This window comes from Cyprinus carpio, chromosome B9 (assembly GCF_018340385.1).
Source record: "Cyprinus carpio isolate SPL01 chromosome B9, ASM1834038v1, whole genome shotgun sequence".
Lineage (NCBI taxonomy): Eukaryota > Metazoa > Chordata > Actinopteri > Cypriniformes > Cyprinidae > Cyprinus > Cyprinus carpio.
The window spans coordinates 2,500,533-2,528,033 of NC_056605.1; the positions used below are offsets into that span (position 1 = coordinate 2,500,533).

General features: G+C 35.8%; 1 protein-coding gene across 2 annotated transcripts; it reads right to left on the bottom strand.

Moving 5' to 3' along the window:
- Positions 1-216: 216 nt before the first annotated feature.
- On the bottom strand, positions 217-27,477 carry LOC109068323 (G protein-activated inward rectifier potassium channel 1-like). 2 transcript variants are annotated; one of them, XM_042730603.1, is made up of 4 exons: positions 26,818-27,477; positions 24,891-25,559; positions 23,339-23,555; positions 217-1,759 (listed from the first exon to the last, which is right to left on the bottom strand). In XM_042730603.1, exons 2-4 carry the CDS (start codon positions 25,551-25,553, stop codon positions 1,167-1,169), a joined length of 1,473 nt encoding a protein of 490 aa, XP_042586537.1. In that variant the 5' UTR covers positions 25,554-25,559; positions 26,818-27,477; the 3' UTR covers positions 217-1,166. The 2 variants fall into 2 exon arrangements, with proteins under 2 accessions (XP_042586537.1, XP_042586538.1); XM_042730604.1 differs by lacking the exon at positions 217-1,759 and adding an exon at positions 21,903-22,182.
- Positions 27,478-27,501: the final 24 nt, after the last annotated feature.

The window sequence follows — 27,501 nt, forward strand, 5'->3', positions numbered from 1 at the left end:
GGTATATGTTAACTAACTGCATGAGTTAACATGAACTAACAGTTAAAAATACTTGTAAAGCATGTATTAATTTTAGTTAATTTTAACTTAAAATTGTTATTAATACATTATTAAAATCTTTACCTATTGTTTATAAAAAACTAACATTAACAAAGATGAATAAATACTGTAACAAATGTATTGCTAATTGTTAGTTAATGCACGTATTGGAAAGGTGTTTATACTGATGTTTGTTTGTATATTTTTATTTCTGCATCCATTCTTTTAAAAAGTACAGCATCAACTTTTTGCAAAGCATCTTCTTCTTCATCAACATAAAGCAAGTCAGCATTCAAACCACTTTAGGGAGATGGAGAAAAAAAAATAAAGCAAAATAAAAGGCAATATTTTTGGGTGCTATTATAAAGGAGGTGACAGATACCAGCTTTTCCAAATTGATTTCTTTACAACCATCCCCCCTTTCTAATACTCTCAATAAATACTAAAGCCATAAAAAGCTTACCACAGTCAAGTATTCATTGATAATACTCAATAATGTTTGTTATGTGTTCAATAGCTTTACTATTCTAAATAATTACTTAACTAATTATGTTTTTATGCTGTAAGAGGATTATTACTGGTCTATCAGTTAGCAACCATGCATGGGAAAAATTCAAACAAAGCATGTATGAACACTGAAACAAGGAATTAGTAAGTCTGAACATCTATTTATCACCTTTGTTAAGTTAAACATGCATTGTAACATAAGCTCAGTAAACAGGCATTATGGCAAACAACGCAACTGTGTGACTTGAATAACGCTTAATTAGCCACATAGGAGGAACTGTCTGCTACATCGCCATATGGCTTGGAGAAATTAATATTTGCTAACATTTCCTTGGCAAATAAATATGTACAGCTTGTCATGCCATCAGAGGGAGAGAGATATTTTAACATGCACTTGAGGTTGTCATCCATACCAGACTGTGCTTGTAGTAATAACAACCTGAAAGATTCTGTTCACCGTATGTGAAGTCACCACAGGAACAGACGTTTTGAATTACATTAACCTACTTCATTGGTACTGCATATGTTCAATCTCTCTCTATATATACTGTATATACAAGCTTAACATCTTAAACTATATGAGGGTCCTTTTGACAGTAGATGAAAAAACACAAGTCCGTCTATGTGAAACGATCAGAGTTCATCTTTCGGAGTTTGGGGGGCAGGTGTCCATCCATGCGGCCTCCTCCCCCAGCCAGTCTTTGCAGTTTTGGTGGCAAGTCCGCAACTGATTTGCTGATGGCCTCTGTGGCAATCTTAGTTGTCTTGGAAACCTGCTTTTCCTCTGAGACCCCAGGCACAGAACTGATGCGTTGGAGCTTCATGGGCAGTTCGCCAAGGCTGTATGTCATTTCTGATGTGGTGGAGCTCATTCTCAGGAGCTTCCTGGGCAGCCCATCTCTACCTGTCATCTTCTGCAACTTGGCTGGTAATTTGGTCGTGCTCTCTGGATCCTCCAGCAGTTCCAGGCAGTCCAGGGAGCTGTTCTTCTCTCCGCTGTTGCACAGAGATGGGGCCATGAGCGGAGAGGACATGAGTAAGGCCTCGTCCTGCTCTTTCACACTGTAGGGAGGTGTGGGAACCTCAAATGTGGCGTGGAACTGAGAATAATCCACTTTAAAGAAGCCCTCCTCCAGAGAGATGACTGGGAAGAATCTGTGGCCCCACAGCACCTCGTCCTCTGTGTACGACGTCCGCGCTTGACAAGTCATGCCTATTGGAGAAAATACATGAAAAGGAACAGATGGAGGAATGAATGAAGCGGTCAAAGATTAATCAAGCTAATGCAATTGGGAAAAGCATTGCTGCACTCTGAAGAGTATCATACTTCTTTATTACCATGTATTATTATTATTATTATTATTCATCATAAGTCTTTATTAGTACAGTGCAACACAGTAATGATATTCTCAAACATTCTGGCAATGATATATATATATATATATATATATATATATATATATATATATATATATATATATATATATTTTTTTTTTTTTTTTTTTTTTTTTTTTTTTCTTCTAAACTCCTAGCCCTAAGTATTAAACATTAATTCAGTCTGAACCAATACAATTAGACATTATATACCTGACCTTAGGCTAAAGATACAGTAATCAGTTTATCCCTAACCTTAATCCTTAACATTCTGACTTAAATAAAATAAATGCTACAGAAAATGCATAATATAAACCACGTTTTCTAATCATTCTGTTTGTGCTGTTGCATTCTTTTTTTCCATACACTAAACTTCAGTGGTTGTGTATGACCTGCTATTTCATAACTCATAATAGATTAAGTAATAATTTGCTTATCAAAATAAGATGATTTCTTAAATCTATTTGCATACTGAATTGTGATTTATTTATTTTTTTTCATCCAAATGATGTTGTTTTGCCTGCAGAATTAGAGAAGTATCAGTCAAACAATCACAAGTTAAGAGAGCTTCCACATCCAATTTAATGGCTATGAAACTGCCATACAAAGTTTACAAAGGAACAAGAAAACGAAAATCTATGCACTATGAAATTACTAGACCATTTTTAAGATAACATTTTCAAGACATATGTTTTCTTCTACACCAGTACTCACACAGAGTTTGAGTTACAAACAGATCATGATAGATTTGTGCTTGGTCTAGAGTTCTGACATTACAAAATTGCAATGACAACACTCTAGTCCAGTGGCTGTTTTTTGATCCAGAGACAGAGAGAAGTTTGTCCACACTGATAGCACATTCATAGCCAATTAAAAATGTTCATCCATCTATCCATCTATTCTCCAAACTGCTTAGAATCACTTGCTGTGAGGAAATAGTGCTACCCAATAAGCCACAATGCAGCCCAAATTAGAAGATATATGGAAGATATTAAAGGGGACATATGAAGTTGCTAAAAAGAACATTATTTAGTGTATTTAGTGTAATGAAATGCGTTTATGTGCTTTATGGTTAAAAAAAAAAAAACATTATTTTCCACATACTGTACATTATTGTTTCTCCTCTATGCCCCCGCCTTTCTGAAACGCATCTATTTTTACAAAGCTCATCGTTTTGAAAAGCGAGGTGTGCTCTGATTGGCCAGCTATCCAGTGCGTTCTGATTGGCCGAATACCTCAAGCGTGTGACAGAAATGTTACACCCCATAACATACTGTTATGCCATGTCCCGTTGTTTTAATAAATAATGCTACCTATCAGATTATGCTACCAACAATGTATTTATCCTAATGTAAGGGTAGGTTTAGGGTTGGGGTAGGTCAGTGGTTCTCAATTCCAGTCCTCGCGCCCCCCTGCTCTGCACATTTTGTATGTTTCTCTCGCTTCAGTTTCGCTTCAGGCATTTGTTCTATTTGAACGTAAGTGCCCTGCGAAGTGTACATCACAGGATATTCCACCATGATTCCAATTCGAAGTGAATGTATTTGTTCCATTTAAAGTGCACTTAAGTGTGCGAGACGGGAATTTAAATTGTATTTATTTACAGAGGTATATGATGGCACACTTGTTCGTGTGTAAAGACGTTGTGCAGCGCAAATTCGTGAATGAATGTTCTGAAGTGAAGTAAACTTCAACAGATTTCCCCTGCTCAGGAAGTAGGGAGCAATGAACACTGTGTATGGACCATGTCAATCGGAATACAGTTCATGCACAGAGCTTACTTCTAACGAGCTGATTATCTGAATCAGGTGTTTTAACAAGTGAGACGAAATTGGCAAAATCTGACACGGTAGCACAAATCGTCAGAACACCTGCGCGATGAGTCAAAACCAATAAAACCCATTACAAACAAGGCATTTGTTGCATCCAGTGGGGATATAATTTCTGATTATAATGACTTATACTGTCTTTTTACACGTTGCGTTGCATCGCGCCACGTACACACAAAACCATGTCTGCATTTGTGATCGGAGAAATGACAAACAACAAGCGCTACTCTACACTGCTCAAAACTCTCGTTTGAATCATCAGTGGCAAATGCTTTAAATTTGAAAATGTACTTACAGTCTGTGAGTCAGAAGCGCCGGTATTGTAGTCTACTCTCCCAGGATCAGGAAACAGTCCTCCATAAAATGCACTGCACACATCTGAATATTTGGTTTGAACTGTTCTGGAACAGTGTTGTAAATACAACTCAACCACTGATTTCTAGTTGTGTCCTCTTTTGGAAGGCCAAACAAAGTATTTTCGCTTTCGCAAGGCAACACACCGCCTCTTCACAACATGGTGGTGGCGGTAGCAGCAACAATAAAGTTAAGCCTTCTTTCCTTGCGTGAACATTTAGCCGGCGTTATGCAAATCTTCCCACATCGTGACGTAGACATGTGGGGGTGTGTTTAAACGAGCCGTTTTAGGAGGGCGTAGACAAGTACTAACTTTTATAAAGAATATCTCTTTGGGTTTGAGACTAGTCTTTGCAACTTTAGGGATCTTATCTTATCTATGTATTTATGTAACACTCCAAAGAGAAAGGAAAACTTGAAATCACATCGTATGACCCCTTTAAATATAAGAGTAATTAGTAGATATTTCGAAAATGTTTAATATACTGTACATAGTTTAAAATGTATTGAATACTATTCAATTTCCAAATAATTTTCTATGATTTATGTATCAGTGATACAACAGGATTGTCTCTTGCCTCTTATAGAGGAAAAAATAAATCAATTACGAAACCTCTCAGTCATAATTGACTGGGTCACAACAAGCCATGAATGTAAATCTTGCTAGCCTCACTTTCCATTGTTTCACAATTAAACATTCAGGCACCATCTTTACCTTATCAAGCCAGAACAAATAGAAACCGATTAAGAAAATCAGATTACCTAAATTTTGTTCTCTCTCTCTGGACCTTATGAAAGTGGTGAAGAGATTTGCTTTGAGAGATTAATTGTCATATCTTGACACAATTTACATGAAAGATTAGCTTTAGTGCTTTATGCATATATATTCACATGTGAGATTAAAAATACAATGCATGCAACTTAAATCTACTAACAAAACCATGAAAAAGTCTCATACATGGAAGGTTTGCAAAGAGGATTTGTTGTCTTGTGTATTATCTATGGACTTGTCTGGCAGTGTAAAAATAAGTAAAACTGAAAGTAGAGATTTATTTCATTTGTTATATTACTGATATATCCTGATTTGACCAATAAAACGAGGGTCACATGAAATGAGAACAATATTTGTGTCATTCCAGTGAACAGAATCTAGTTTGAGCTTGCCTATATCCGACCTCAATAAAAAAATGTACAATGTCGGTGATGAAAAGCAAATATCCACAATACAAAAAGTAATACAGAGGAAGAGAATCAATAAAACTCTCACAAGAACAGAAGCAAAAAGCCCATGTTATCAGCACAGCCCAGGCTGCCTTTGGCCAGCTGACTTATGGGCTAAGTATTGCAGTCTTCTGATTTTCAACCATAAAATGACTTCCTGAGTAGACAAACCTGAGCTCATAAAAAATCCTTTCATAGCACTTTTTTAAACATTGAAATATTTCAAATGAGGATTACAGAAAAGTGCTGTGTGCTGTATGCTCTGTTCATTTGCCAGTTCATAAGACTAAATCAGACACAGCACAAGTTCCCCTGAAGGGAAATTTTGGTTACATTACAATATACAATTTATACAGTATAATACATTTACTAATTTACAGTTAACGTGTCTTTTCTTCTCTACCGTTTTTCTCTTTCTTTCTTTCTTTCTTTCTTTCTTTCTTTCTTTCTTTCTTTCTTTCTTTCTTTCTTTCTTTCTTTCTTTCTTTCTTTCTTTCTTTCTTTCTTTCTTTCTTTTTTTCTGTCTGTGCTGACCCAGTGAGCATTTCACTGTCCAGTGGTCATGCCTTAACTTCGCAAATTGCATTAGTATTGCATCCTTATCATGGGCATTTAATAATTTTTGGCTTTCAGTCTGAGTTAAATCTCTTTTTTGGCTGATTTTATCTGTAAAAGAAAACCTGCCTAATGATTATGCACACCTGAATATAAGGAGTTTTTCATTTCCAGCCTTCATGGACAATTATATATCACTAATAAATTATTAAATGCAAAACTAGTATTAATTAAGATTGATGTGGATTTGAATTGGTAAATTGTTCTTGGAAAAAAAAAATATGATCAGAAGATCAACTTGCCTAACCTACATAAAAAGAATAGTAACAGCAATAGTTGCAAACACTGCTAATAATGTCAAACATAAGCAATAGGTTTTATGCAATCAAAACTACAACACTGTTTCTATGGAAACCCAATCTTGCCATGTACATATGCACAGCTCTTGCATCCAAAGCTGTTCTCTCATATGCATATGTTAATGTCATTAACAAACAAAAGACAATTTATCTGAAATCAGCAGCACAGCAGTCTGAGGGTTATTACACATTCAGTCACCACTATTTCCCCAAGTCATGAAGAGTGTTGGTTGTAAAAACACACGCACTCCGGATGTTTCGCAGCCAGTATCATCCCATAAATATCTGTGTGATTGTGTTCAGCTGGATGCAGGGCTGCATTGCAGTGGTGTAGAGTATATTGTGGGGAAACTCCTCTGTGCATCAAGCATACAGTAGTATAATTTAATGAACAACCCTGTCAGCTCTGTGGATGACAGCAGAAAGAAAAGCAATCAAGTCATCTGTAGCCGTGTGCCTTGAGTTTTCCTCTGACCATTCAAATATGTTCAACATTAATTTAACTTCTAAACCACCTGAGTGTTAAACTCAATAAACAACACAAGCTGCGTTTCCATTACCCTTCAAATCGCACAAATTTAAATTGTGATTTGAAAGTACACCTAATGGAAACACGTCAATTTTGCAAAAACTCCCATACTGTATATCGCAAAAAAGTTTTTACACTTGCATGAGGTGGTTTTTCAGGCAATTCGAAAAAGAAATATTAAGCAAACTGCAATGGATTTTTTTTTTTTTTTTTTTTTTTTTTTAATAAAAATAGCCAAAATCCGTCAAAAGGTTATGTTTTAGTTGCATAACACTGGTTAATGGAAATGGCGTCATTTCGCAACACTTTTTTATCGGCATTTATAAAATATCGACAAAGTTTTGTGCAAATCTGTAATGGAACCGCACCTACAGTACGTAGCATGAAAATATCAATGTCTGTTCTTTGAAAGAAAATTGTACTTTATCAAAGTAACTATAACTGAGGAAGTAGACTTCCCATGTGCTGATTTGAATAAATACCAAGTGAGGCTAAATAAAGAAAGTAGTGTCTTTAGGTATGAGGTGCTAAGGTCCTGAAGTGCCGCTGTCCTGCAGAGTTTAGCTCCAACCCTGAAAAAAACCTTGTCTGTAGCCGTAGCCTAAGCAATCCTGAAGACCTTGATTAGCTTTTTCAGGTGTGCTTGATTAGGGTTAGAGCTAAACTCTGCAGGACAGCGGCACTCCAGGACCGACGTTGCCTGTCCCTGCACTAGAGGATTTTAAAGCCGATTTTAAGCCCGATTTGCACCCCCGATCGCCTGATTCGTGGCTTGTTGCAAGCGATTTTTTGTCCAGAAAACCCTCGATTGTGTGGTGTCATTACGGTTATTTAACTGCTCCCGATTGAGACGAAGCGCCACAATTGATATTTATGACTCTTGTTCGGGCTGCCTCTGATGTGATCCCCGTGATAGCCAATGAGAGCGAGCAAGCATCACCTACAGGATGTTGCGTGCTTCTATAGCTGAAACAAACAGCCACAAACATGCCAAGAAAGCAGAGTACATCACCTATATTCTTTGTTGTAATTTGTTCACTGGTTCAGTGTTAACAGTCAAAAAGAGATTTTGTGATGCAATACTAGTATGTACGTTCTTTAAACTTTTTTTTCTTTATTTGTCTCTTTCTTTGATCCTGTCTTTTTGAAAAGAAACCCCTAAACTCTGTGCATACAGAATCACTTAAGCAGAAATGACCAGGGAGGAAGAACTTACATTACTTAGGGTTCAAAGAGAGGCAATGACTGGAAAGTGTTTGTAACATCTTTTAAATAACAGCTAGAAATGAAGGTGAGTGGAACTGACACACAAATCCAGTCCTTCACACCTGTAGACTAAAAGCAGAGGAGTTCTCCTGATAATGTGAGGTGAGAATTCAGTCTTTTGGGATTTGGACAGTATAAGGGTGAAAAAAAAAAGAAAAGAAAAATTCTCAGGCAGTACTGTACTTCTTAGCCAGTGCCCCAGCATGAATGCTAGCAACCACTCAGCTACCTCTACAAATATACACAAGGACTGAGGACGACTCAGGCTGATTCTTCTCTCTGCACTTGATTTATCCTTCCACTAAAACTATTTGATTGTGAGTAACACATATATGGCTTAACCATCAATAATATATGAATTTTCTCCAAGCCAAAATGTAAAAGCTCGCCAGGATTAAAAGTGTGAAAATAACAGATGAAGATGAATGGATGAATGGTCTTTACATTTTCAGTTTTTTTCACACTCTGTTCCATCTCACTGTAGCACATGCACACATTCGAATGAGGTCATGAGCCCAGGGTTGCCAAGTTCTTGGGTTTACCAGGGTTACCATGGGTTGTTTTTTAGTCCGCGGGTTAAAGCGATCTCTCGCTCACCCTGCTGGAATGCTATTTTGACAGAGGAGGACTCCTGTCAAAGGGAAAACCATGGGGGAAAAAACACATGAATGGGCTAGTTTGAATTGCAATTGGGCTGGTTATGTTTCTCAAACCTGGCAACCCTGCATGAGCCTGTCCTCAGTCCCAGAGGTTTCAAGAGAAGTGTGCAAATAAGATAAAGAACATATTCATTTACAGAATACCACACCAAAACAATGATGTTACACAAAAATGCTGTTTTGATTTCAGTATTACATATTATTTCATGATTTATATTTATTTAGGCACTTTTGCCACTTTAAAATAAGTGGGGTCATAAAATGTTAGACGAGATTGCACTTTGTTTGTTTGTTTGCAAATGTGTATGTGTATTTAAAGTAAATTAAGCCATGCATTCCTCAAAAACAGTTTACTTGTGATCGTAAAAACTGAAAATCATTCACTATTTTTCTGGTCAGACACAAGCTATTTAATGGGCATCTTTTAAACATCATTCTGTAACCATGCAGATGTCCCTGTCCCTGGAGTTGGTTGGCAATGAAACTGATTAATTGTCCAGAGTCACTATAGTGTCCATGGTGATATAGTTGTAGCCTCCTTTTGAAAATTTGGACACTGATGTGGAAGTGGCATACAATGACATTGCTATTTTAGCATGAGTCCCTGGTCAAAGTACAGTAAAAACTAGTTTCCTCATCCATGATGCAGACGTTTATATAATACACTTAAAAAGAAAGAGCTTATTTTTGTTTCTAGACCAAGGGAGAAAAAAAGCATAAAGTTTTAGCTTAAAGCTAAAAAAAAAAAAAAAAAAAAAAAAAAAAAAATAATTTAAGTTTCCATTTATTTTATTTTATTTTATTTTATTTTATTTTATCAGATCAGGAAAAGCAGCCGTGAAGTCCTTCAATGAAATGTCACTCACTGGAAATACATGACTCTGTCTACATTCCTGTAAAACTGCATAAATGTACAAATACACACATTTCACTCCAGTTTCCAGTTGAAATGGACACTAGAGGCAGTAAAACACCAACAACATTTGTCAATTTTCGAATAAATTACAGCGGCAGATCAATAAAGAATTCTAGCAGTTTCTTGCACAATATGACCGGCCAATATTTTTTTTTTTTAATTAATTAATTTATTTATTACTACAGATATGTAATAGATTTTCTGATGTAGTAAACATGCTCAGTATTGCACTTGGCACAACAACAAAAAATTCACAAAAAGTCACTGGACATTTCACTTTCATGCTACAAACTTTGCACTATAATTTAGCAAAAATGTACCCAGATGCATGGAGCAGCGTATTTTGGGTTTTTCAGAAATGCAGCAAAAGTCATGTTTTTCAATGAGCTTGGGTTGCCTTCAGTACTGTTTTTAAGGGTTACAGAATACATGTTTGATATTTTTCCCCATACATCCACTTACATCAGTAATATAATACTAATAATAGCAGTACAAATGAAGGATGAGAAGGTGTGACCAAAAATGTTATGGTCATGTACATAAACTTAAATTACAGACAGACAAACTAAATATTCTAACTCTCCAAATCTTGCATGTTTTCTTGAGTAATTTGTTTCTATGGCAACAACAGTAATGGATGCCACAGTGAAACTGAATTTCTTAGCAAGAGGTTCTCCTCACTCCTGTTTTAAGACTACAGTTCTATCTCAAGGCTACAAAACCTCATTCTCATACAGCCAGAAGAGCGAGAGGACCCTCCAGAATCTCCCAGTATGCTCTGTAGGAGAATAAATCGAGAAAAAAAATGAGAAGGAAGATTGCATGGGATGATGGGGTATGGCTGAAAATAAAGGAAAGAGAGAGAATGAAAAGGATGACAGTGGAGCAATAAAGTAATACATATTAAACGGTGAGCAGGTGACCAATACACACTCATGTACTGCACATACCTTCATTAATTCCTGAATGTCAGTTACATATGTGATTGAAATTCAGTTTAAGTCCGCTTTATTGCTATAATTACTAAGCGATATCACAGGAGAAAAAATAATGTTGTTCTGGATGATTACATTTTGCAAAATCACAATCGTGATAATAATCTGAAGACGTGTTGTTACTTTGTTAAGTTTTAAACAAATATTAATAAAACAATTAAGGTAGAACCAAAACATGATGTGTCAAAGCTGCACACAAAGGTCTTTTTGAATGTCTCAGTGAGTGAATAATTCAATGATTCATAGCACACAAAGGCAACAATTTACAACAGATCTGCATATATTAAACACACACACACTAGGTGTGGGACAATATATCGATTTGGCGATATATCGTTGTCCTTCTTCATGCGATACGAGAATTGATATCTGGCACCAAATAACAATATTTGAATTATTACGATAAGGTGCTCTATATAGATAAAAAATGCGTGGAAATTGCGGTTGCACCATTTCCACCTTCTTTCCAAAGCACTCTGAGCAGCCATGAACCGCACTCTCTATGAAGACGGGGAAGCACGAGGAACCAAAGAATAAACAGATTTCCAGCGTGGACCATACGCACCAATCACGGTATTACTGCAGAGCGCATATTCAGTCCATGAGTAGCCTAACCTCTTCTCTGGGATCGCAGGTGGATTTCCCTCAGTAATGATATGAGTGAGAGAGTGCCGACGGTGTGTCTAGTTTTACGTCAACAGAACTTGCACTTAACCTTTTCACAGGCATTTTGTTTTCATAGTTAGACTGATATCGTGATGTATCGGTATAGAATTGTCTAGCAATATATTGATTATCGCAGAATCGCTGTATCGTGATATTATCATATCATGAGCCATGTATCGTGATTCATATCGTATTGGGAGGTACCCTGCGATTCCCACCCCTAACACACACACACACACACAAACTTAACAGAACAAGATGGGTTTTTTTTTCTTCTGACTTTTGTATTGACACATGGTCTGGGTTGTGTCCCGTTTACCATGATCTTTGCCTCTGCGCTTGGCTTTTGTTTCATTTCTATGGGCTATGTCCTAACCTGTCTCATGTCTATATATCAATACATTGTTCCAGCAATGTTATATCACAGGATAAAATATTAGTTTTATATATAACATTTGTACTATTTTGATTTTTTGAAGTCTAATCCATTCTTACTTGAATTAAATCAACTCCCATCCTACATTTCCTCGTTGTTTAGACTGTTTCACTCTGAAATATAACAAACTACTGAAGTAAAACAGGTTGTGAACTGCAGTTTACAGTGCCTTCAATAGTGTATGCACTATAGATTCATCTGCTATGACGAATTTAGATTTCCCTTTATGTAATCTACTGTGCTGGTCTCAAGAGCTAAGCAAAATGCGATTCTGCCTAATGTGTCTCATCAAAAACTTAATTTGGCAATATGCAGACCCATACTGTACTTCAGAAGAGCAGGATGTCTTTCATATTTTTGTTATATGACACCATCATGATACAAATTCACTCCCATGTTCTATTTAGCCCAGCAGGACAGAAACTATATAAACTAACACTGCAATTACTGCCAATAAGTTTAAGGAAATCTTTGTGAAAATTACTAACATTAGGAAGAAACATCTAAAGAATCCCTAGTTACTACTTCAGACAATCTATTGATTCCTGCACCTTCAAACCCAACTCTTTTTTTATTGGAGTGGTTTTCCATTTAAGTAAAGCTGAAGAAGAGAGAAGAGATTTGTAAATAGGGTGTCACTGGGATAGGTAGAGAAAGACACAGAATAAATGAGGTTGTAGATCAAATAAGGTCAGAGAAAAGGAGTGAAAAGACCATTCCTTTTCTCTGTTCCTTTCACAAAGGCTTTTCCAGGGCTCTGACAGGCATAGCATAGCAATGGGACAGAAATAGCTACTGTCTTTCCCAGAGGATCACCTCACAAGGAGCCATTCCAACCAACAAAATGTTCATGAGCCCATGTGTTTATCTGCACTCGATTAAAGTGCTCCTTAAAGGCGTTCAAACACAATCAATCAATAGTACCAAAGACCCAAACACAAAAGCTACAGTTCTACTTTGACCGGGGGACAATACAGACATTTATGTGACAGTCATCAAGCAATGCTTGACCCAGAATGCCACAAACATTCATATCAATTTTTTATAAGCCTGATTATAGACATTTATATCTGACACAGATGGGTCAGAGATTTTTTCAGAGACCATGAAAACATAATGGGTTTTGTGTAATCACTATTACAAATCCAAGCAATCAGGTGAGAAACCCAAAAGCAGGACAATGTCTTGCAAATGTTAATATATTTGAGCTATTATACTGGTTGTGTCTACAAACCTAGTGAGCTAACTATTGCCATGGGCAAACACCTTGACTGAAATGGACGATCCAGGATATTTTTTATTTATTTATTTATTTTTTTTTTATGCACTTGTGACATATTACGTTACTTCTTGGATATGTCATGACACTTTTAAAGTGAAATGTTCAGTGAGTGGCACTAAAAACACTTTCAGTTTTATCTGAAATGAATGAACATGAATCTGCGGATATTTTATTACCTTGGTTGTCTTATGTATTGAGGCAAATCAGAAATTAAATCTGTTGAGTTGTGCTAAAAGTATAGTGCTGCTTTTAAAAAAATAAAATATCACATCACAATGCAAATGTATGAGATAAAAAAAAAATGTATTTGCAGAATCGACCATGGAGTTTAATCTTGTAAGACTTTATCACAACTTGCATTTCATGGGACTCATACATGAATGCTCTGAATCGCAAATGCAACGCTATACCAGGTGAGCAACCAAGCATGTTTACTGTATTGCTGTGTTGATTTAGAATTCAAGTGATACATTCATCCATCCATTTTCCAAACCATCTGTTCAATGTAGGGCCAACAATTAGAACAAGTATTTATGTATTTCATTTTATGTATAGCAGTTATTTATGACTGTTTTACATCGCTGTGGAAGAATTCAGAATGGCTTCAGTTCAGCAACATTTGTCAAGCATGAACTGTGCATTTCAAGTCCTGCAATAGCATTTCAGAAGGATTTAAGTCCAGACTTTCATTAGGACAGATGTGCTAAAGAATTAGATACTGAGCAGAATTCGTAGTTCCTTGAGTGACGGCTTCCAAGTTATGTTGCAGCAAAACATGCCTAAAACATCACCACCCTGCATTTTCAACCTTGATATTTACCAAAAATTCCACTTTTTTGATTTGTCTGTCCATAAGAATTTTTTTTTTTTTTTTTTTTTTTTTTGACGATCATCCCCCTACTACAAATATTAGACAAAATGTTGTTTTCAAAGGTGAGAAATGATTTTCACCTTACTACTGTCTTGTCTGTATGTAAAAATGTGTATATTTTTAAGTTTGGTCATTATTGCAATTTTTTGCCTGATATAGACGGATTTGACAGATTACTCAGACGTGTTCAATGCAGGTGGGCTAATCGTAACATTTATGACTTTAAAACCCCATGAGCCCTGTACAGAACAAATCATTTATACAACAGAACAACATCAGCTGCACTGCTGAGCCAATTATTTCTCTTTCTCTCTTTTGGTGTATGACAGAACCTTGGAAGATATTTTTCCTCACCAAACAGGGTTCACATGGGGTTATGCGCCACTCCACACCCTCAAATAATTTATCACCATTCAGCCTAGCCATGGCAAATCCCTAAAGACACAATTACCCACAAAGTCCCTTTCACTTGAGAAATGACACACACAAACACACAATACAACACAAAATACTGCTCTGGGCTGAGTTTCCCAAAAGCTTCGTAAGCCTAAGAAGTTCGTAAAAATGATCGTACAACTGATCTTAATATTATGGTGTTTCCCAAAAGCATCGTAACTTAAGTAGCACTTGAAAATCATCGTAGATCTAAGAGTGCTCTGGAGTAATCGTAAAGCCCTAAGTGCATCATAAGAAGACAGATTTATGCGGTCACCTTCAGGGCAATCGGCAGATTACACCTTTAAGTTTATTCAAGTGCAATGTGATTATAATATAAGGATTTGATTGTACTTTATTGCACACTTTATTACTCTTTTTTTGTTGTTATTGTTGTTGTTTTTGTAAATGAATATTTAAATTAACTAATTAAAAAGGGCAGAAAAAACAGAAATACACATCGAAAATGAATGACTGAAACATAAAAAAAATAAAACTAATAAAATAAATAATGTAGGAAATATGCGTCAAAGTCTGGGGGTGGGGGGTGGGGGGGGTTGGGATGCGGAGGGGGGACCAGCAAAATATTGGACCCGGAAATAACGTCTCTATATTTTATACTGTAGTACTATAATATATGTATATGTTTATATAAAGTATATTGTTATGTAAATTATAATATAATAATATTGTATTATAATAATTTTGTATTATAGTTATTATTTCCGAGCTGTCTAGAATGCAGCATTAGGTTTACATTTCAGTAAACGAGTGTGTAGTACTTGGCAAATGGATAGCGACTCCTAAGAAACTAAGTTTGGGAAACACACGTGAAACAATAACAAACGATCGTAAAATGACTCGAAGAAAACGCCCTTAAGCGCTAAGATCAATCGCTATCGGGAAACCCGGACCTACTCAGTTGTTTGCAATGTTATGTCAGTTAGGGCCACAGACTGTCTAAAACCGCAATTGTGGTATTAATATAGATTTAAATGGTTTGTAGTCATTCTGTTATATGAAATAATGTACATTAAATATCCAGTCAAAGTGAGCAGCAATTAAGCCTCTAAGTTGTTAGATTACACTAATAGCACATCAATCAAATGTACCAAATGAAACAATTTCAATTAAATATTAAATTCAGTAAAATTGAGTGTTATTTATTTATTTAGCTAGGGGAAATCTGTCAGTGTGTATTGTTCTATTTTGGGACTTAAAAGATTTCATGATATGTTTTTTCTTTTTTTGGGTAACTATTATGCTAAAGAGTAGAGCCTGTGGTTAGATTGAGGACAGACGCTAAGACTATATTGACGCTGCTTTGTTTAAAAAGCTTTTAAAGGTTCCCATTATTATTGGTTTCTAAACTTGAATGGATTGAGGCAATCGTTTTCCTCAAATAAAATGAGTTATCCTAATTGGGTTTTACAGTGTATGCACTCAAGGGCCACTAGCTTATCTCTGCATATCCATAATTCAGGCTATGGTTTTGCTAGCACAATGTGGTATATTCTGCCCATTGGTTTCATCATTTATTAAACTCCTTATCACTGGTTGCAGAACAGGTGAGCACAGCTCAAAGCTTACAGTCTGTATTTATAAAGATCTTTATGATCTCAGAGCAGGGCTAAATTTACACTCTGCATTTAGTAGGATTTTGATTATTCTTTGTGAAGGGATTTTGCTGCGGGCTGCATCCTTCCAGAAAAGCATCAATATCCTTTACAAAGAAAATAAAATCCTCCTCATGAAATGATAATGTGGACAGGGACACAAAATGCTGGGATATGTTTAATGGAAAATACAACAAACAGCATGGATGCAAACACATTCATGCATGATAGTGAAGGACACAATATTATATTCCAAGAAAAGAAAACGTGGATAGCCCAGAACCCATCGCAGAGCCAATGAGCTGAAGAACATCAGAATCTTTTTCACTGTATTTAGAACTTTCTCACCAGATTACTGTTATTCTTAATTATCTCCACACAAAGGTCAGTGTGCTCAAAACAATTAACACAGCCTGTTTCATCTGAACAGACTTTTAATTTAGTAAAGCATTCATTCATAAAAAGTACTTTATTCCTTATAGCTACCACATATTTTAATGTTTTTTTTTTTTTTTTTTTTTTTTTTTTAATCTCTGGGACCAAGGTCACTTTTAATAGAGAACTGTTCAAACACTGAGTACATATTTGGCAGTATTTTAGCAGTTTATTTAGGCTAAAATGTGCATCATGTACTGTATCATTTAAATCAGTTAAATGAGGTACCACATTATACACATTTCTAGGTTACCTGTAAACAACAACAACAAAATAAGGTTTTTACAGTATAAGTAGTTCTTCACAGAAGTTCTGATTAACCTGAACTTGTGATTTCAGGCAAGCTTTTCTATGAATGATTCAGTGATGGGTTGTCTGAGGCATGCCATAAAACAATATAATCCTGTAAATGAAACATGATATGTGTGCTCCTCTGTAAAGTTTCAAACACTAATAGATGGCTGAGAATGTAGAGTTTTGAATTGTTTTTGAAATGTTGAATTGTTTTACGAGTGAAACATTATTTTGTGCATGGGGATTGCTTTTGTGAAAAACATGTGTTTGAGGATGTGTATTTATTTATTTACTTATGTTATTTGTTTATTTTTCTTTTGTGCCCACTTTTTAATATACCGTATCTAAAGCCAAATTACCAACTAGTCTTGAAGGAAGATATTGAAAAAAAAAAAAAAATGGAAAAGGAAAAGAGTAGTTAAACTTAATTAAACTTAACTTAATAAATAAATGAAACATGATATGTGTGCTCCTCTGTAAAGTTTCAAACACTAATAGATGGCTGAGAATGTAGAGTTTACATATTCATGTTCACGAAAAAAAAGTGGGAAAAAAAACACACAAATCCAAGGTAGTTCACACAAATTCAGATTCAGTAATAAACTTGTACATTTTAAACTTTCAAACCTTTTAGTGCACAGTTGTACATCTGTGAATTGTTTTACGAGTGAAACATTATTTTGTGCATGGGGATTGCTTTTGTGAAAAACATATGTTTTTGAGGATGTGTATTTATTTATTTAGTTATGTTATTTGTTTATTTTTCTTTTGTGGCGCACGTGGTTTTATTCATTTATTTTTTATGCATGTGAATTGAACCCGTTGCTTAGTAACGACAGCGCAGGAGAAGGCGATACATAACATTGCTCTCTGCACTTTCACATATTTATGTTTTTGAACTGTGATATTCTCTATTTTGATTGATTGATTGATTTATATATATATATATATAACCCTAACCCTAACCCTAAGGTCTAGAAAGATTTTTCATGGAATTTAAACTAGTGTGTGAAGTTTTATTTTAAAGCTTTAGACTGCTGGAGAGATTCTGCATTCACAAAATTTCTCAAATCACCATGACGGGCACAAAAATCTACCTCTGACATTTTTGTTGTTGTGTCAGAACTATTCAGGAATATTTGCTGAGTGGACTGGCAGCTCTCAAAATAGACCTCTCCTTGAAAAAAACAAAAAGGCTCTGTAAGTGTTAAAAGGAATGTAGTTTGATGTTGATGAATGTTCCCTCATCTATTTCACATACACACTCTCCCCAGTCCTATAGTGGCTGTCTGAAATATGTTTCAGCATTTAATTCCAATGACTATAGGGCAGGTATTGGCTTGGCTGATGTATATTTGTGTTATAGACTAATATCTTTCAATATTTTGTGATACACATACTGTATACTGTACGCTGAAATTAAGTCATTTTATTGCATTTTTACTTACTAAAAATATTTAAAGATTTAAATTTTGGAAATGACACAATGAGGAACTAACACATCTGTTAAACTGCCAATACTGGATATTTTGAAATAATATACTTCTTTTTAGGTTGAGAGTTTATTCTGTTCAGACCATAGAAACTTATAATATGAAAGAATAATATGAAACAAACTTTCAATAGTTCCTATTTTTTGTATCCCTGAGCTGTTTAACAGGAACCCAGTGTCAAGGCAGACTTTTGCACTCTCTGCCTCTTTCTGTGCTCTGTTTGATGCATGTTCTCTCCCTCTGTTAGCTCTGTCTTTCTGAGGAAAAAGTGCTTTGCACACACTTTTCAGGGCTTCATAATAATCGTACGTTCAAAGGCTGCATGGAAACACAAAGGTGGGGGGGGGATTAAAGTGGGTTGCCATAGAAACAGTGTTACAGCCACCAGGAAACTGGAGAGTCTTGGGATTCTGTACTTTCACTGTTCATCAGTTATTAACGTTGTATTGTGCTCATGCCACATGAGTCTCCAGCAGAAATGCTGGAAAGAAAGTAATGGACTTCAGTGACTTCTTATTTCATAGCAGGTTGAAAAATATTTACGAGTCCAGACTTGGAATTTCCTCTTGGTGTATACTTCTAATTACCAGTTACTACGTTCACTAAAATTTTTTTTTTTTTTTTATTTATTTATTTATTTTTTATTAATCAATGTGTACTGTATTTGTCTACCAGAAACTATGCTTCTAAAAACATAGTCAGTGTTGTAGTTCCATCCATGCAACCTTACAATGCTGTTTGCAATGTTATGGATGCATGATGGGACTGTCTGTTTTGTTGAATCAGAAATTGGGTTAAAGCCCCTTCTAACTGCTTTTATATACTCTTTTTGTACAGAAGAATGAAGAATTTTGTTATGTGATCATGCCCACTTTTTAATATACCGTATCTAAAGCCAAATTACCAACTAGTCTTGAAGGAAGATATTGAAAAAAAAAAAAAAATGGAAAAGGAAAAGAGTAGTTAAACTTCCTGTGCGTTATTAACAAAATGTCAGTGAATAGCACTAATATACATTGTTAGATGAAAACCTCATTGTGCTGGCCAACCGTAGTCATATTTCCAGCTCCAAACATCCAACAAGACTATTTTATGCTTGATCATATTTTAAAATAAAACGTATCAATATTAAATAGAATATGGTTTAAAAAAAGAGCTCTGTGTTAAAAAGAGTTTTATAAAAAAAAAGATTATAAGATTTTTAAAATGTTGCTTTGTATCCTAAGGGATATACACTGACAACATACTGGTTTTACCAACCTCCCCAAACAGCATGTTTACAATTACACTCCACTGCTGATCAATATTACACAATCAATTATGTGCACTTCAAGGCCAGTGAGACACCCCATGACTTCTGTTTTAGTAAGTCGTCTTAACAGGATGTGGTAGTCTTTCTAAATGAATAAATAGTACAAAGTCCCTTTTCCCTGCACCATTTCTTAAATTAATAATTCACCTGAAAATGAAAACTTAGAGATAATCTTAGATAAGAAATACTCCGTAACACCCCTCAATCAACAAGACAACTTTGATGGTCTATGAACCCTTCCGCCGAACCCTTCCCCTCAAAAAGGCAGAGCAGGCCTCTGGTTCCATGGCAACCAATGCTGATAACACTGGTTTTATTGCCCAGAGGAATGCGGGCAGAGCAGCTCTCAATTCATTTACCCATAGGAAAGACACACAATGGCATATAAATGGACTCTCATTCACAGACAAACCTGTCTTTGACCTTCCTATCTCATATCCTCAGGTCATTATTACTGTATATTATTACTGTTCTTGTATATTGTCTTTTGTATTGTATACTGTTGTATGCATGCTTATGATAGAAACACTCATTCACGTAACCTTACCTATACCATGTTTGGTCTCTATGAGTTTGTCTTCGGATGATCTAATTGAGAGTGTATATTATATGTTTATACCTATGCAACATATTAGTGTTCTAAGAATCTTTAGTAGTCTTTGCATCAACATCCAATCCAGTTACATAAGCAAATGACCATGTTCGGAGACAAAGAGTCTTTCCCTCCAGAAGTGCAAGTCACCGTTGGCTCTTGACCCCCGAGAGGTGTGACCTCCACAGAACTTAAAAGGCCTCACTTCAGTTACCTGCCTGGCTTTTTAGTCTCTTTACTCATCTCTCATCACCCTCCCATCTTCTGGTTGGGAGGTTATACTAAACGAAACAGAGGTTTAGTATAAGATATAAACCCTGTTGTAAAATGGTGCTGATGGTTTTACTCAGGTGGCTAATTGACATGGCTTTATTCTCTGGTTTTCCTGATGGTTTCATCCATCAAACTTCATGTCCCGTTTCCCGATGTACTGTATGAGTGATTGTATGTTTGTGTGTTTGTTTAGGTTAGTTATGTGTGTAAGCGTTTAATTAATAAAACTTTTGTGCACAAATTACATGAGTTTCTGGTCCTGCTTGTGAATAATGTCCCTTTACGATTCTGATCCAGCTACATATTCTAATGCATTCTAATCTGTGGCCACGAAAATAACCTTTCTTAGAGCTGATATGAACATACACTGAATGTTCGCTGGACGAACAGATTAGTTGATGCCAATTAATTCTGCTACAGCTACATCTCGCAGCTGATTTAAATAATTGTAATGACCCAGAGACTAACCCAGAGACAACATACAGAACTACCACATTTTTGCTATAAGTTTGATTGCATAATTGCTGTTAATAGTGTTAATCGTCTGTTTGTTTACGTCTTTTATTGATTTTTCTGAACATTACTGCCATATGCACATGAACTGACAGTCACCACTGATAAGCTACTACTAAATATTGTAGAAACTTAATTTTCTGTAAAGTTGCTTTGAGAAGAATCCCTAAATAAAATGACAAATTCAAATAAAAATGAATTGAATTAATGAATTATAATTCATTGTAATTATTTATATACATTTCCCTTTTGAGCTAATTTGCTACACCATCTAAGATGTAGATGAGCTTGTTGCTTCATCCGAACAGATTTTGAGAAATGTAGTATTGCTCAACAATGGATCCTCTGGTTGCCATCAGAATGAGAGTCCAAACAGGACACAACTTTTATTTATAAAGCACATGCCTTATTCTGCATCACCATAAATAAGATTCCTTAATCCTACCCATATTGTACCTAAACTTGACAACTACATGACTAACTATTAATACACAGCAAATTAGGAGTTCACTGAGGCAAAAGTCATAGTTAACAGTGAGTTAAACTGTCTCTTCTGGCCAAAATATCAGTCCTTAATTCAGAATAATGTGAAGTCCATCCCGCTGTCTTCTCAAATTTAGGTTATTTTTTTATAGATATATAATTGTTTTGCATTGCTGCTTGTAAACAGTGTTTGGTCTGTGCATATTTCTCTCCTGATTCAGGCGAGATGACTTTTCTATTTAAATTTTAAGTTAAAAATGTTTGAAGTTAAATATATATTTGTTTATTACAAACATGCAGTTTTCCATGCACACTCTAAAAAACACTGGGTTAAAAACAACCTAATTTGGGTAAATATAGAACAGAACCCATCTTGGGTTAATTTTACCCAGCAAATTGGGTTGTTTATTTAACCCAGCATAATGGGTTGATTTAACCCAGCTATTGTTTATTTATTTTTACTATATTACTAGCTTATTTATTTTTTACTTTATACATTAAATAAATACAACAAAATAACTAAAATCAACTAAAACCACAAAAAAAACTCCACAAAACCATGAAAAAACATGATAACTTCCTTTATTTTGTTTTATTTATCATTTACAGCATTGTTTATATCGTTTTTAATAGGCTATATATATTGCCCATATTTAAACTCTTTTAACAAACATTAAAAGTAAAAATCAAACGTTAGACAGAAGTAATTTATGTGTTATTAACCAGTCTCTGTTGTTCTGTTTCCACCGTAACTGCGCTGCACCGCACTGGTTCTCGTGCCCGAGCTAGAGTCGTGTTCGGCGGGGAACTGCTCACGGCTGAGGCCGCCGCCCTGCTTTTCACTCATAGCAGAAATAAACTGCGACTGCCTTTATAACCTGCCCAAAAACAAACAGTAAACAGCTCTGAGGAAATATTTTAACATCCAAAGTATTTGTATTCTGTATCTTTATGAATAAAATTGTTTATTTTATGCAAAGCATCAGTCTTTTCAATCACGCAAAAAGACCGCAACACTTGTGATTCATACCGCGCCTGTATGTTGCTCTGCATAAAATTTAACAATAAACAGCACAGTAATGCATTTAATAGACAAAATAAAATGAATACAAACCTGTATTTTACCGACGAATGCATCAATTCAGTGGTGCTTAGTCAGAACTGCTCTCTCCAGAAGAGAAGCAAAATCACCGCGATAAATAACTCAACTGCTGGGTAACGTCTGACCCAAGATCTAAGTAATACAAAAACTACCCAAACATTGGGTTGTTACATTTGACCAAGGAACTGCAAAACAACCCAAACACTGGGTTGTTACATTTGACCCAGGAGCTGGGTAACACAAAAACTACCTAAACACTCAAAAATGACCCAAAAGGCTCAACCCAGCATTTGGGTTAAAAAAATAACCCAGGATTTTATAGAGTGCTGTTAAGATGTTAACTGTACTGAAGTGGTGTGGAGTTGAAGTGATGTTGTTTTTTGTTTGGTTGTTTTTTTTAATTTTTATTTATTTATTTTTTATTTATTTTTTATCAGCCATTCACTGCAGAGGATCCATTGGTGAGCAAGTGATGTAATGCTAAATTTCTCCAAATCTGTTCTGATGAAGAAACAAGCTCATCTACATCTTGGATGGCCTGAGGATGAGTAAATCGTCAGAGAATTCTAAAACTAAAACCATTCCTGTAACTTTCAGATGCTTTTTGACTCAACATCAAAATAATACTTTAGTAAAACTTTAGAATAGGGAACACTTGTTCATCATCAACTAGGATTTTCCTTCAAATAGACTCCTAATTTGCTGCTTATTAATAATTAGTAAGGTAGTTGTTAAGTTTAGGTATTGGGTAGGATTAGTGATGTAGAATAATATGTGCATAATTAGTACTAATAAATGGATAATATTCTAGTAATATGCATGATAATAAGCAACTAGTTAAGAGACCCTGAAATAAAGTGTTACCAATACTTTTAACTGCAATCCAGGCTTAAGGCAATGCATGATTAAAAACAGCAGACAGAATTACTTACCAGTTGTTTCAACAATACCCTCCAAAATCACGACTATTTCGAACTGTTCTGTCTGCATGGATCGCTGTGAGAGCTCGTAGAAAGGGCTCTTGGTGTCGATCACATGACAGATTGTGAGTGGTGACACGAGAAAGAGTTGGTCCGCTCCAGTGCTAAAGCCCACATCCAGCTCCAGCTGATCCAGGGGGAGGAACTCACCCTCGGGCGTCTGTCGGGACTGCAGGAGCGAAAAGAGGGGAGATGGGGCGTAAAAATTGCTTTAGACACTGTACGGTGAATTGAGCTGTGAGGATAGACAGTCAGGCATCAAAGGACAGACAGGTAGGACATCAAATTAAAGCTCAAAGTATACAATAAAGAAACCAATGCTATTTTTATACCGATCACAAGTTACCAAGACACTATGCGGCAAGAATCTTGGCAGCATTTCTGGCCAGCATACTAAAATATAGGCCTACACTGAAACATGGCAGCCACAGGGATTGCGAACCTATTTTTAACAGTCTCTTATGCTGTTCTAATTGACAACTTTAACATTTAAGTGAAATAAGGTTCTTTCTCGCTCTCTTTTATTTGAACTATTTCTAATTAAATGAGAGAATGTCGTGATTCACTACCAAGCACTGGCTGAGTCTGTTAATGAACAACAGAGGGCAGGGTAACACTTTCCATTACAGTGCCCGTGTTACTGGTATTTCATGTAAATATGGGCCTTGCTACAACAGTAATAATATTAATATTAGCGTTTAGCAGCTGTAGAAAGCAACGGTAGGTATAAATGGTTTGAAACATACCCCCCCCCCCCCCCCCCCACATACACACACATACACACACACTTTTTTTTTTTAAATATATCATCATTTACTCACTCATGTTGCTCCAAACCTGTATGACGTTTTTCCCTTTATGGAACATAATAAAAGATATTTTGAATATTGTTAGTAAGTAACCAAACAGTTTTGGTTCCTATTGACATCCATATTATAGACAAGAAAATACAATGGAAGACAATAGGTACAGAAAATGTTCTTCAAAATATCGTTTATGTTCCACAGAAGAAAGTCACACAAGTTGCAAGTTACAGGACCTAAATTAAGCTAAATAATTTTTTTTTTTTTAGTTGCTTTACAGCAGAACTGTATTCAATTTATAATTAATTTTACAACATTAATACTGTTATGTTTCTGTGAAGTTGCTTTAAAACATTCTGTATTGTTTAAGGTGCTAAATAAATAAATTGACTTGACAGGTTTTGAACATCATGAGGGTAGTTAAATGATAACATAATTTTCATTTTGGGGTGGACTATCCCTTTAATAATTTTTCAACAATACTAATGTAAATAAGTATTGAAAACACAAGCTTTTTTATATTATCCATGTTAGACCTATTAGCACACATAAACCAAACCACCATCCTAACCATACAGTAAGTACATGTAATCAATTGATATTACTCAGTACTTAAATGTTTAATTACATTGTAACAAGGACACTTGAAAAATGTAGTGTAACCCATAAACTCTATAAGTGGACAAAAGGCAGAACCTTACCTTGAGTAATTTACACCGGATCTGGGCTGAAACCATGTGGCTGTTGCGCAGATTTCCCACCCTGAACATCAGCGTGAGTTTGCCGTCGCGCATGGAGATGGCTGCGTTTTCACTAAACATTAGAGTCTCTGCCCTCTTCTTGGGTTGAGACATCTTAATAAACATACAGCCTATTAAAAAGGCATCCACTATGGAGCCCAAGATGGACTGAAACAGGAAGAGAATGATTCCTTCTGGACATTTATCAGTGATGTATCTGTGGCCATATCCTATAGTGGCCTCTGTCTCAATAAAGAAAAGGAAAGCAGAGGGAAAGTTATAGAGGTTGGCCACGCATGGGGTGTACTTCTCATCATGGGTTCGGTACAGGTCCCCTCTGATGTATGCGATGACCCACCACATCGAAGCCATGAATAACCAGGCTACTGTGTATGTGAGAATGAAGATGAAGAGATTCCATCGCCATTTGAGGTCTACTAAAGTTGTGAATAAGTCTGAGAGATATCTGCTGGTCTCTCCACCCAGGTTTCCATGCTGGACGTTGCATCGTCCGTTCTTGTCGACAAATCTCTGTCGTTTCCTCCTCTTGTCTTTCTGATGGCTGGAAGATGTGGTGGTCACTACCTGATAGTCGCTTCCAAATTTCTTATGAAGAGCAGACATTTTATCCTGCAGAGACAGAAGTGAAGCTTTCTTGACTGTCTGATATTTCAGCAGTGTATTAGACATGTCATGACCTTTTCACTGGATGAAGATGTTATAAGTAAAAACAAAAGCAAAAACAGACCAAAGCTGGTTGTCACATGAATAAGTTCACATAGGATTTTCTCAGTAACTACTGCAGCGTTCCTTTTTTTAGTATAATTCATAAATAATTAATAGCTGGTGATTATACAAGTGAACACAGAACACTACAATTCATTACATATCATCAACATTTCACTACATTTCAACAAAGGTCATCATTACACTGTACATTTTAAATGAAAGGCTGACATGTTAGTTTTCCCACGTTTTATAGCAATATTATTTAGTTTAATAATTAGATTTTTGCCTACACAGTAGCCTTATAGGTTACACTTTATTGTAAGATGTCACTGATACACAAATAAGCAGTGCATGATATTACCTTACAAACTGTAGGCTATTTACTATAGGTTAAGAGTCAGGTTTGAGATTAGTTGCTTGTAATTATGCATAATTTACAGTTGTTACTTTAGTAATTACGTGCAACAGGACACTGTAAAATAAATTGTTACAGCTTTCCATTTGTTGGCTTATTTCCTCAATAGTTTGTTTTATTAATTGCCTTTGCTCCATAATTACTTCATTGTTTACATTTTGCTGTAACATCATTAAGATTTTGTGGAAGGTAGCTTTTGTACTTAAGACAGAAAAAAAGTTAAAGAGTTAATGGACAGCAGATTCCATTGTTATAGCTGTAAAAATATACTGTATCTTGGCCAGTACACTTTATTTTAAGGTGCCCTTGTTAATTATAAATGTACTGCATAATATTAATTAACTACAGGTACTTACTATATGGTCAGGGTTACTTGCATGTAGGCTAATTATGCACAATTTATTATTTTAATAGTAACTGTATATTAACAGTAACTAACAGTAATAGAATTAGGTAGTTAGGAAGTAAGGTAGTTGTTAGTATTGGGTAGGATCGGGGATGTAGAATAGTTAATAATATAAAATGTTAATATTTATATGTAATAACCAATATGTTAATAATAGGCATGCTATAAGCAACTACTTAATAGTGAGAATTGGTCCCAATACTACATTGTTATTGTCAACATATATTGACTTTCAAAACTCAACCTACAGTACCCTGAGAAATAGTCAGCACAAATTATGAGGATAGCCCCGGTCTAATTAAAATATGAAGAATAAGAAGAGAAGAAAACAATCTTACCGATTTTCACCGTACAGGGATTTTTCCTCGCTTCTTATTACCTGCGTAGCATTTCAGACAGAAGCGAAGTTTAAAGAGAAACTGTCGTTTATTTATTTTCTGAAACGTTGTAAGGATACATGTTTGCTCGTTGGGTCTGCAAGCAGGGATGCAGGAAACTCTCCACAGGCGCTGTCCATCAGCTCGGTCTTCACTCATCTGTTCATTTGAGTTTCACAAACCCCAGCTCAAAGTTATGGATGATTTCCGTCAGTCTCATCACAGTCCAAACACAGATGAGCGAATCCGAAACGAGTTGCTGATGGGTACAAAAACTAGATGCTTTCTGGAAGGTTTTTCTCCACCTCTGTCTGCTCAGTAGCGGAACATATACAACTTAACTAGATTACGTTGCTTGGAGCCTGTGTGTTAAAGCCAAGCTGATGGTTATCAGTTCATCCGGACGCGCTTTAGACAGCCAGATTTACAGTAGGTTTCCTTCATAAACCCAAAGCTCACTCGTTCCAGCGTTATCGAGCTCGTTTCAAGAGAATGAGACAACAATGGCCAAACGGACGCAGGGACGGCCAGGTCGTGTCCTTCAGACCCCAGAGTGAGTGTGCGAGGCAGTCTCTTCGGTTCTCCTGAGCGTTTCTCTCGCCGCGTCTGAAAGCTCCTCACAGGATACCGAGGTGTGTATCATTC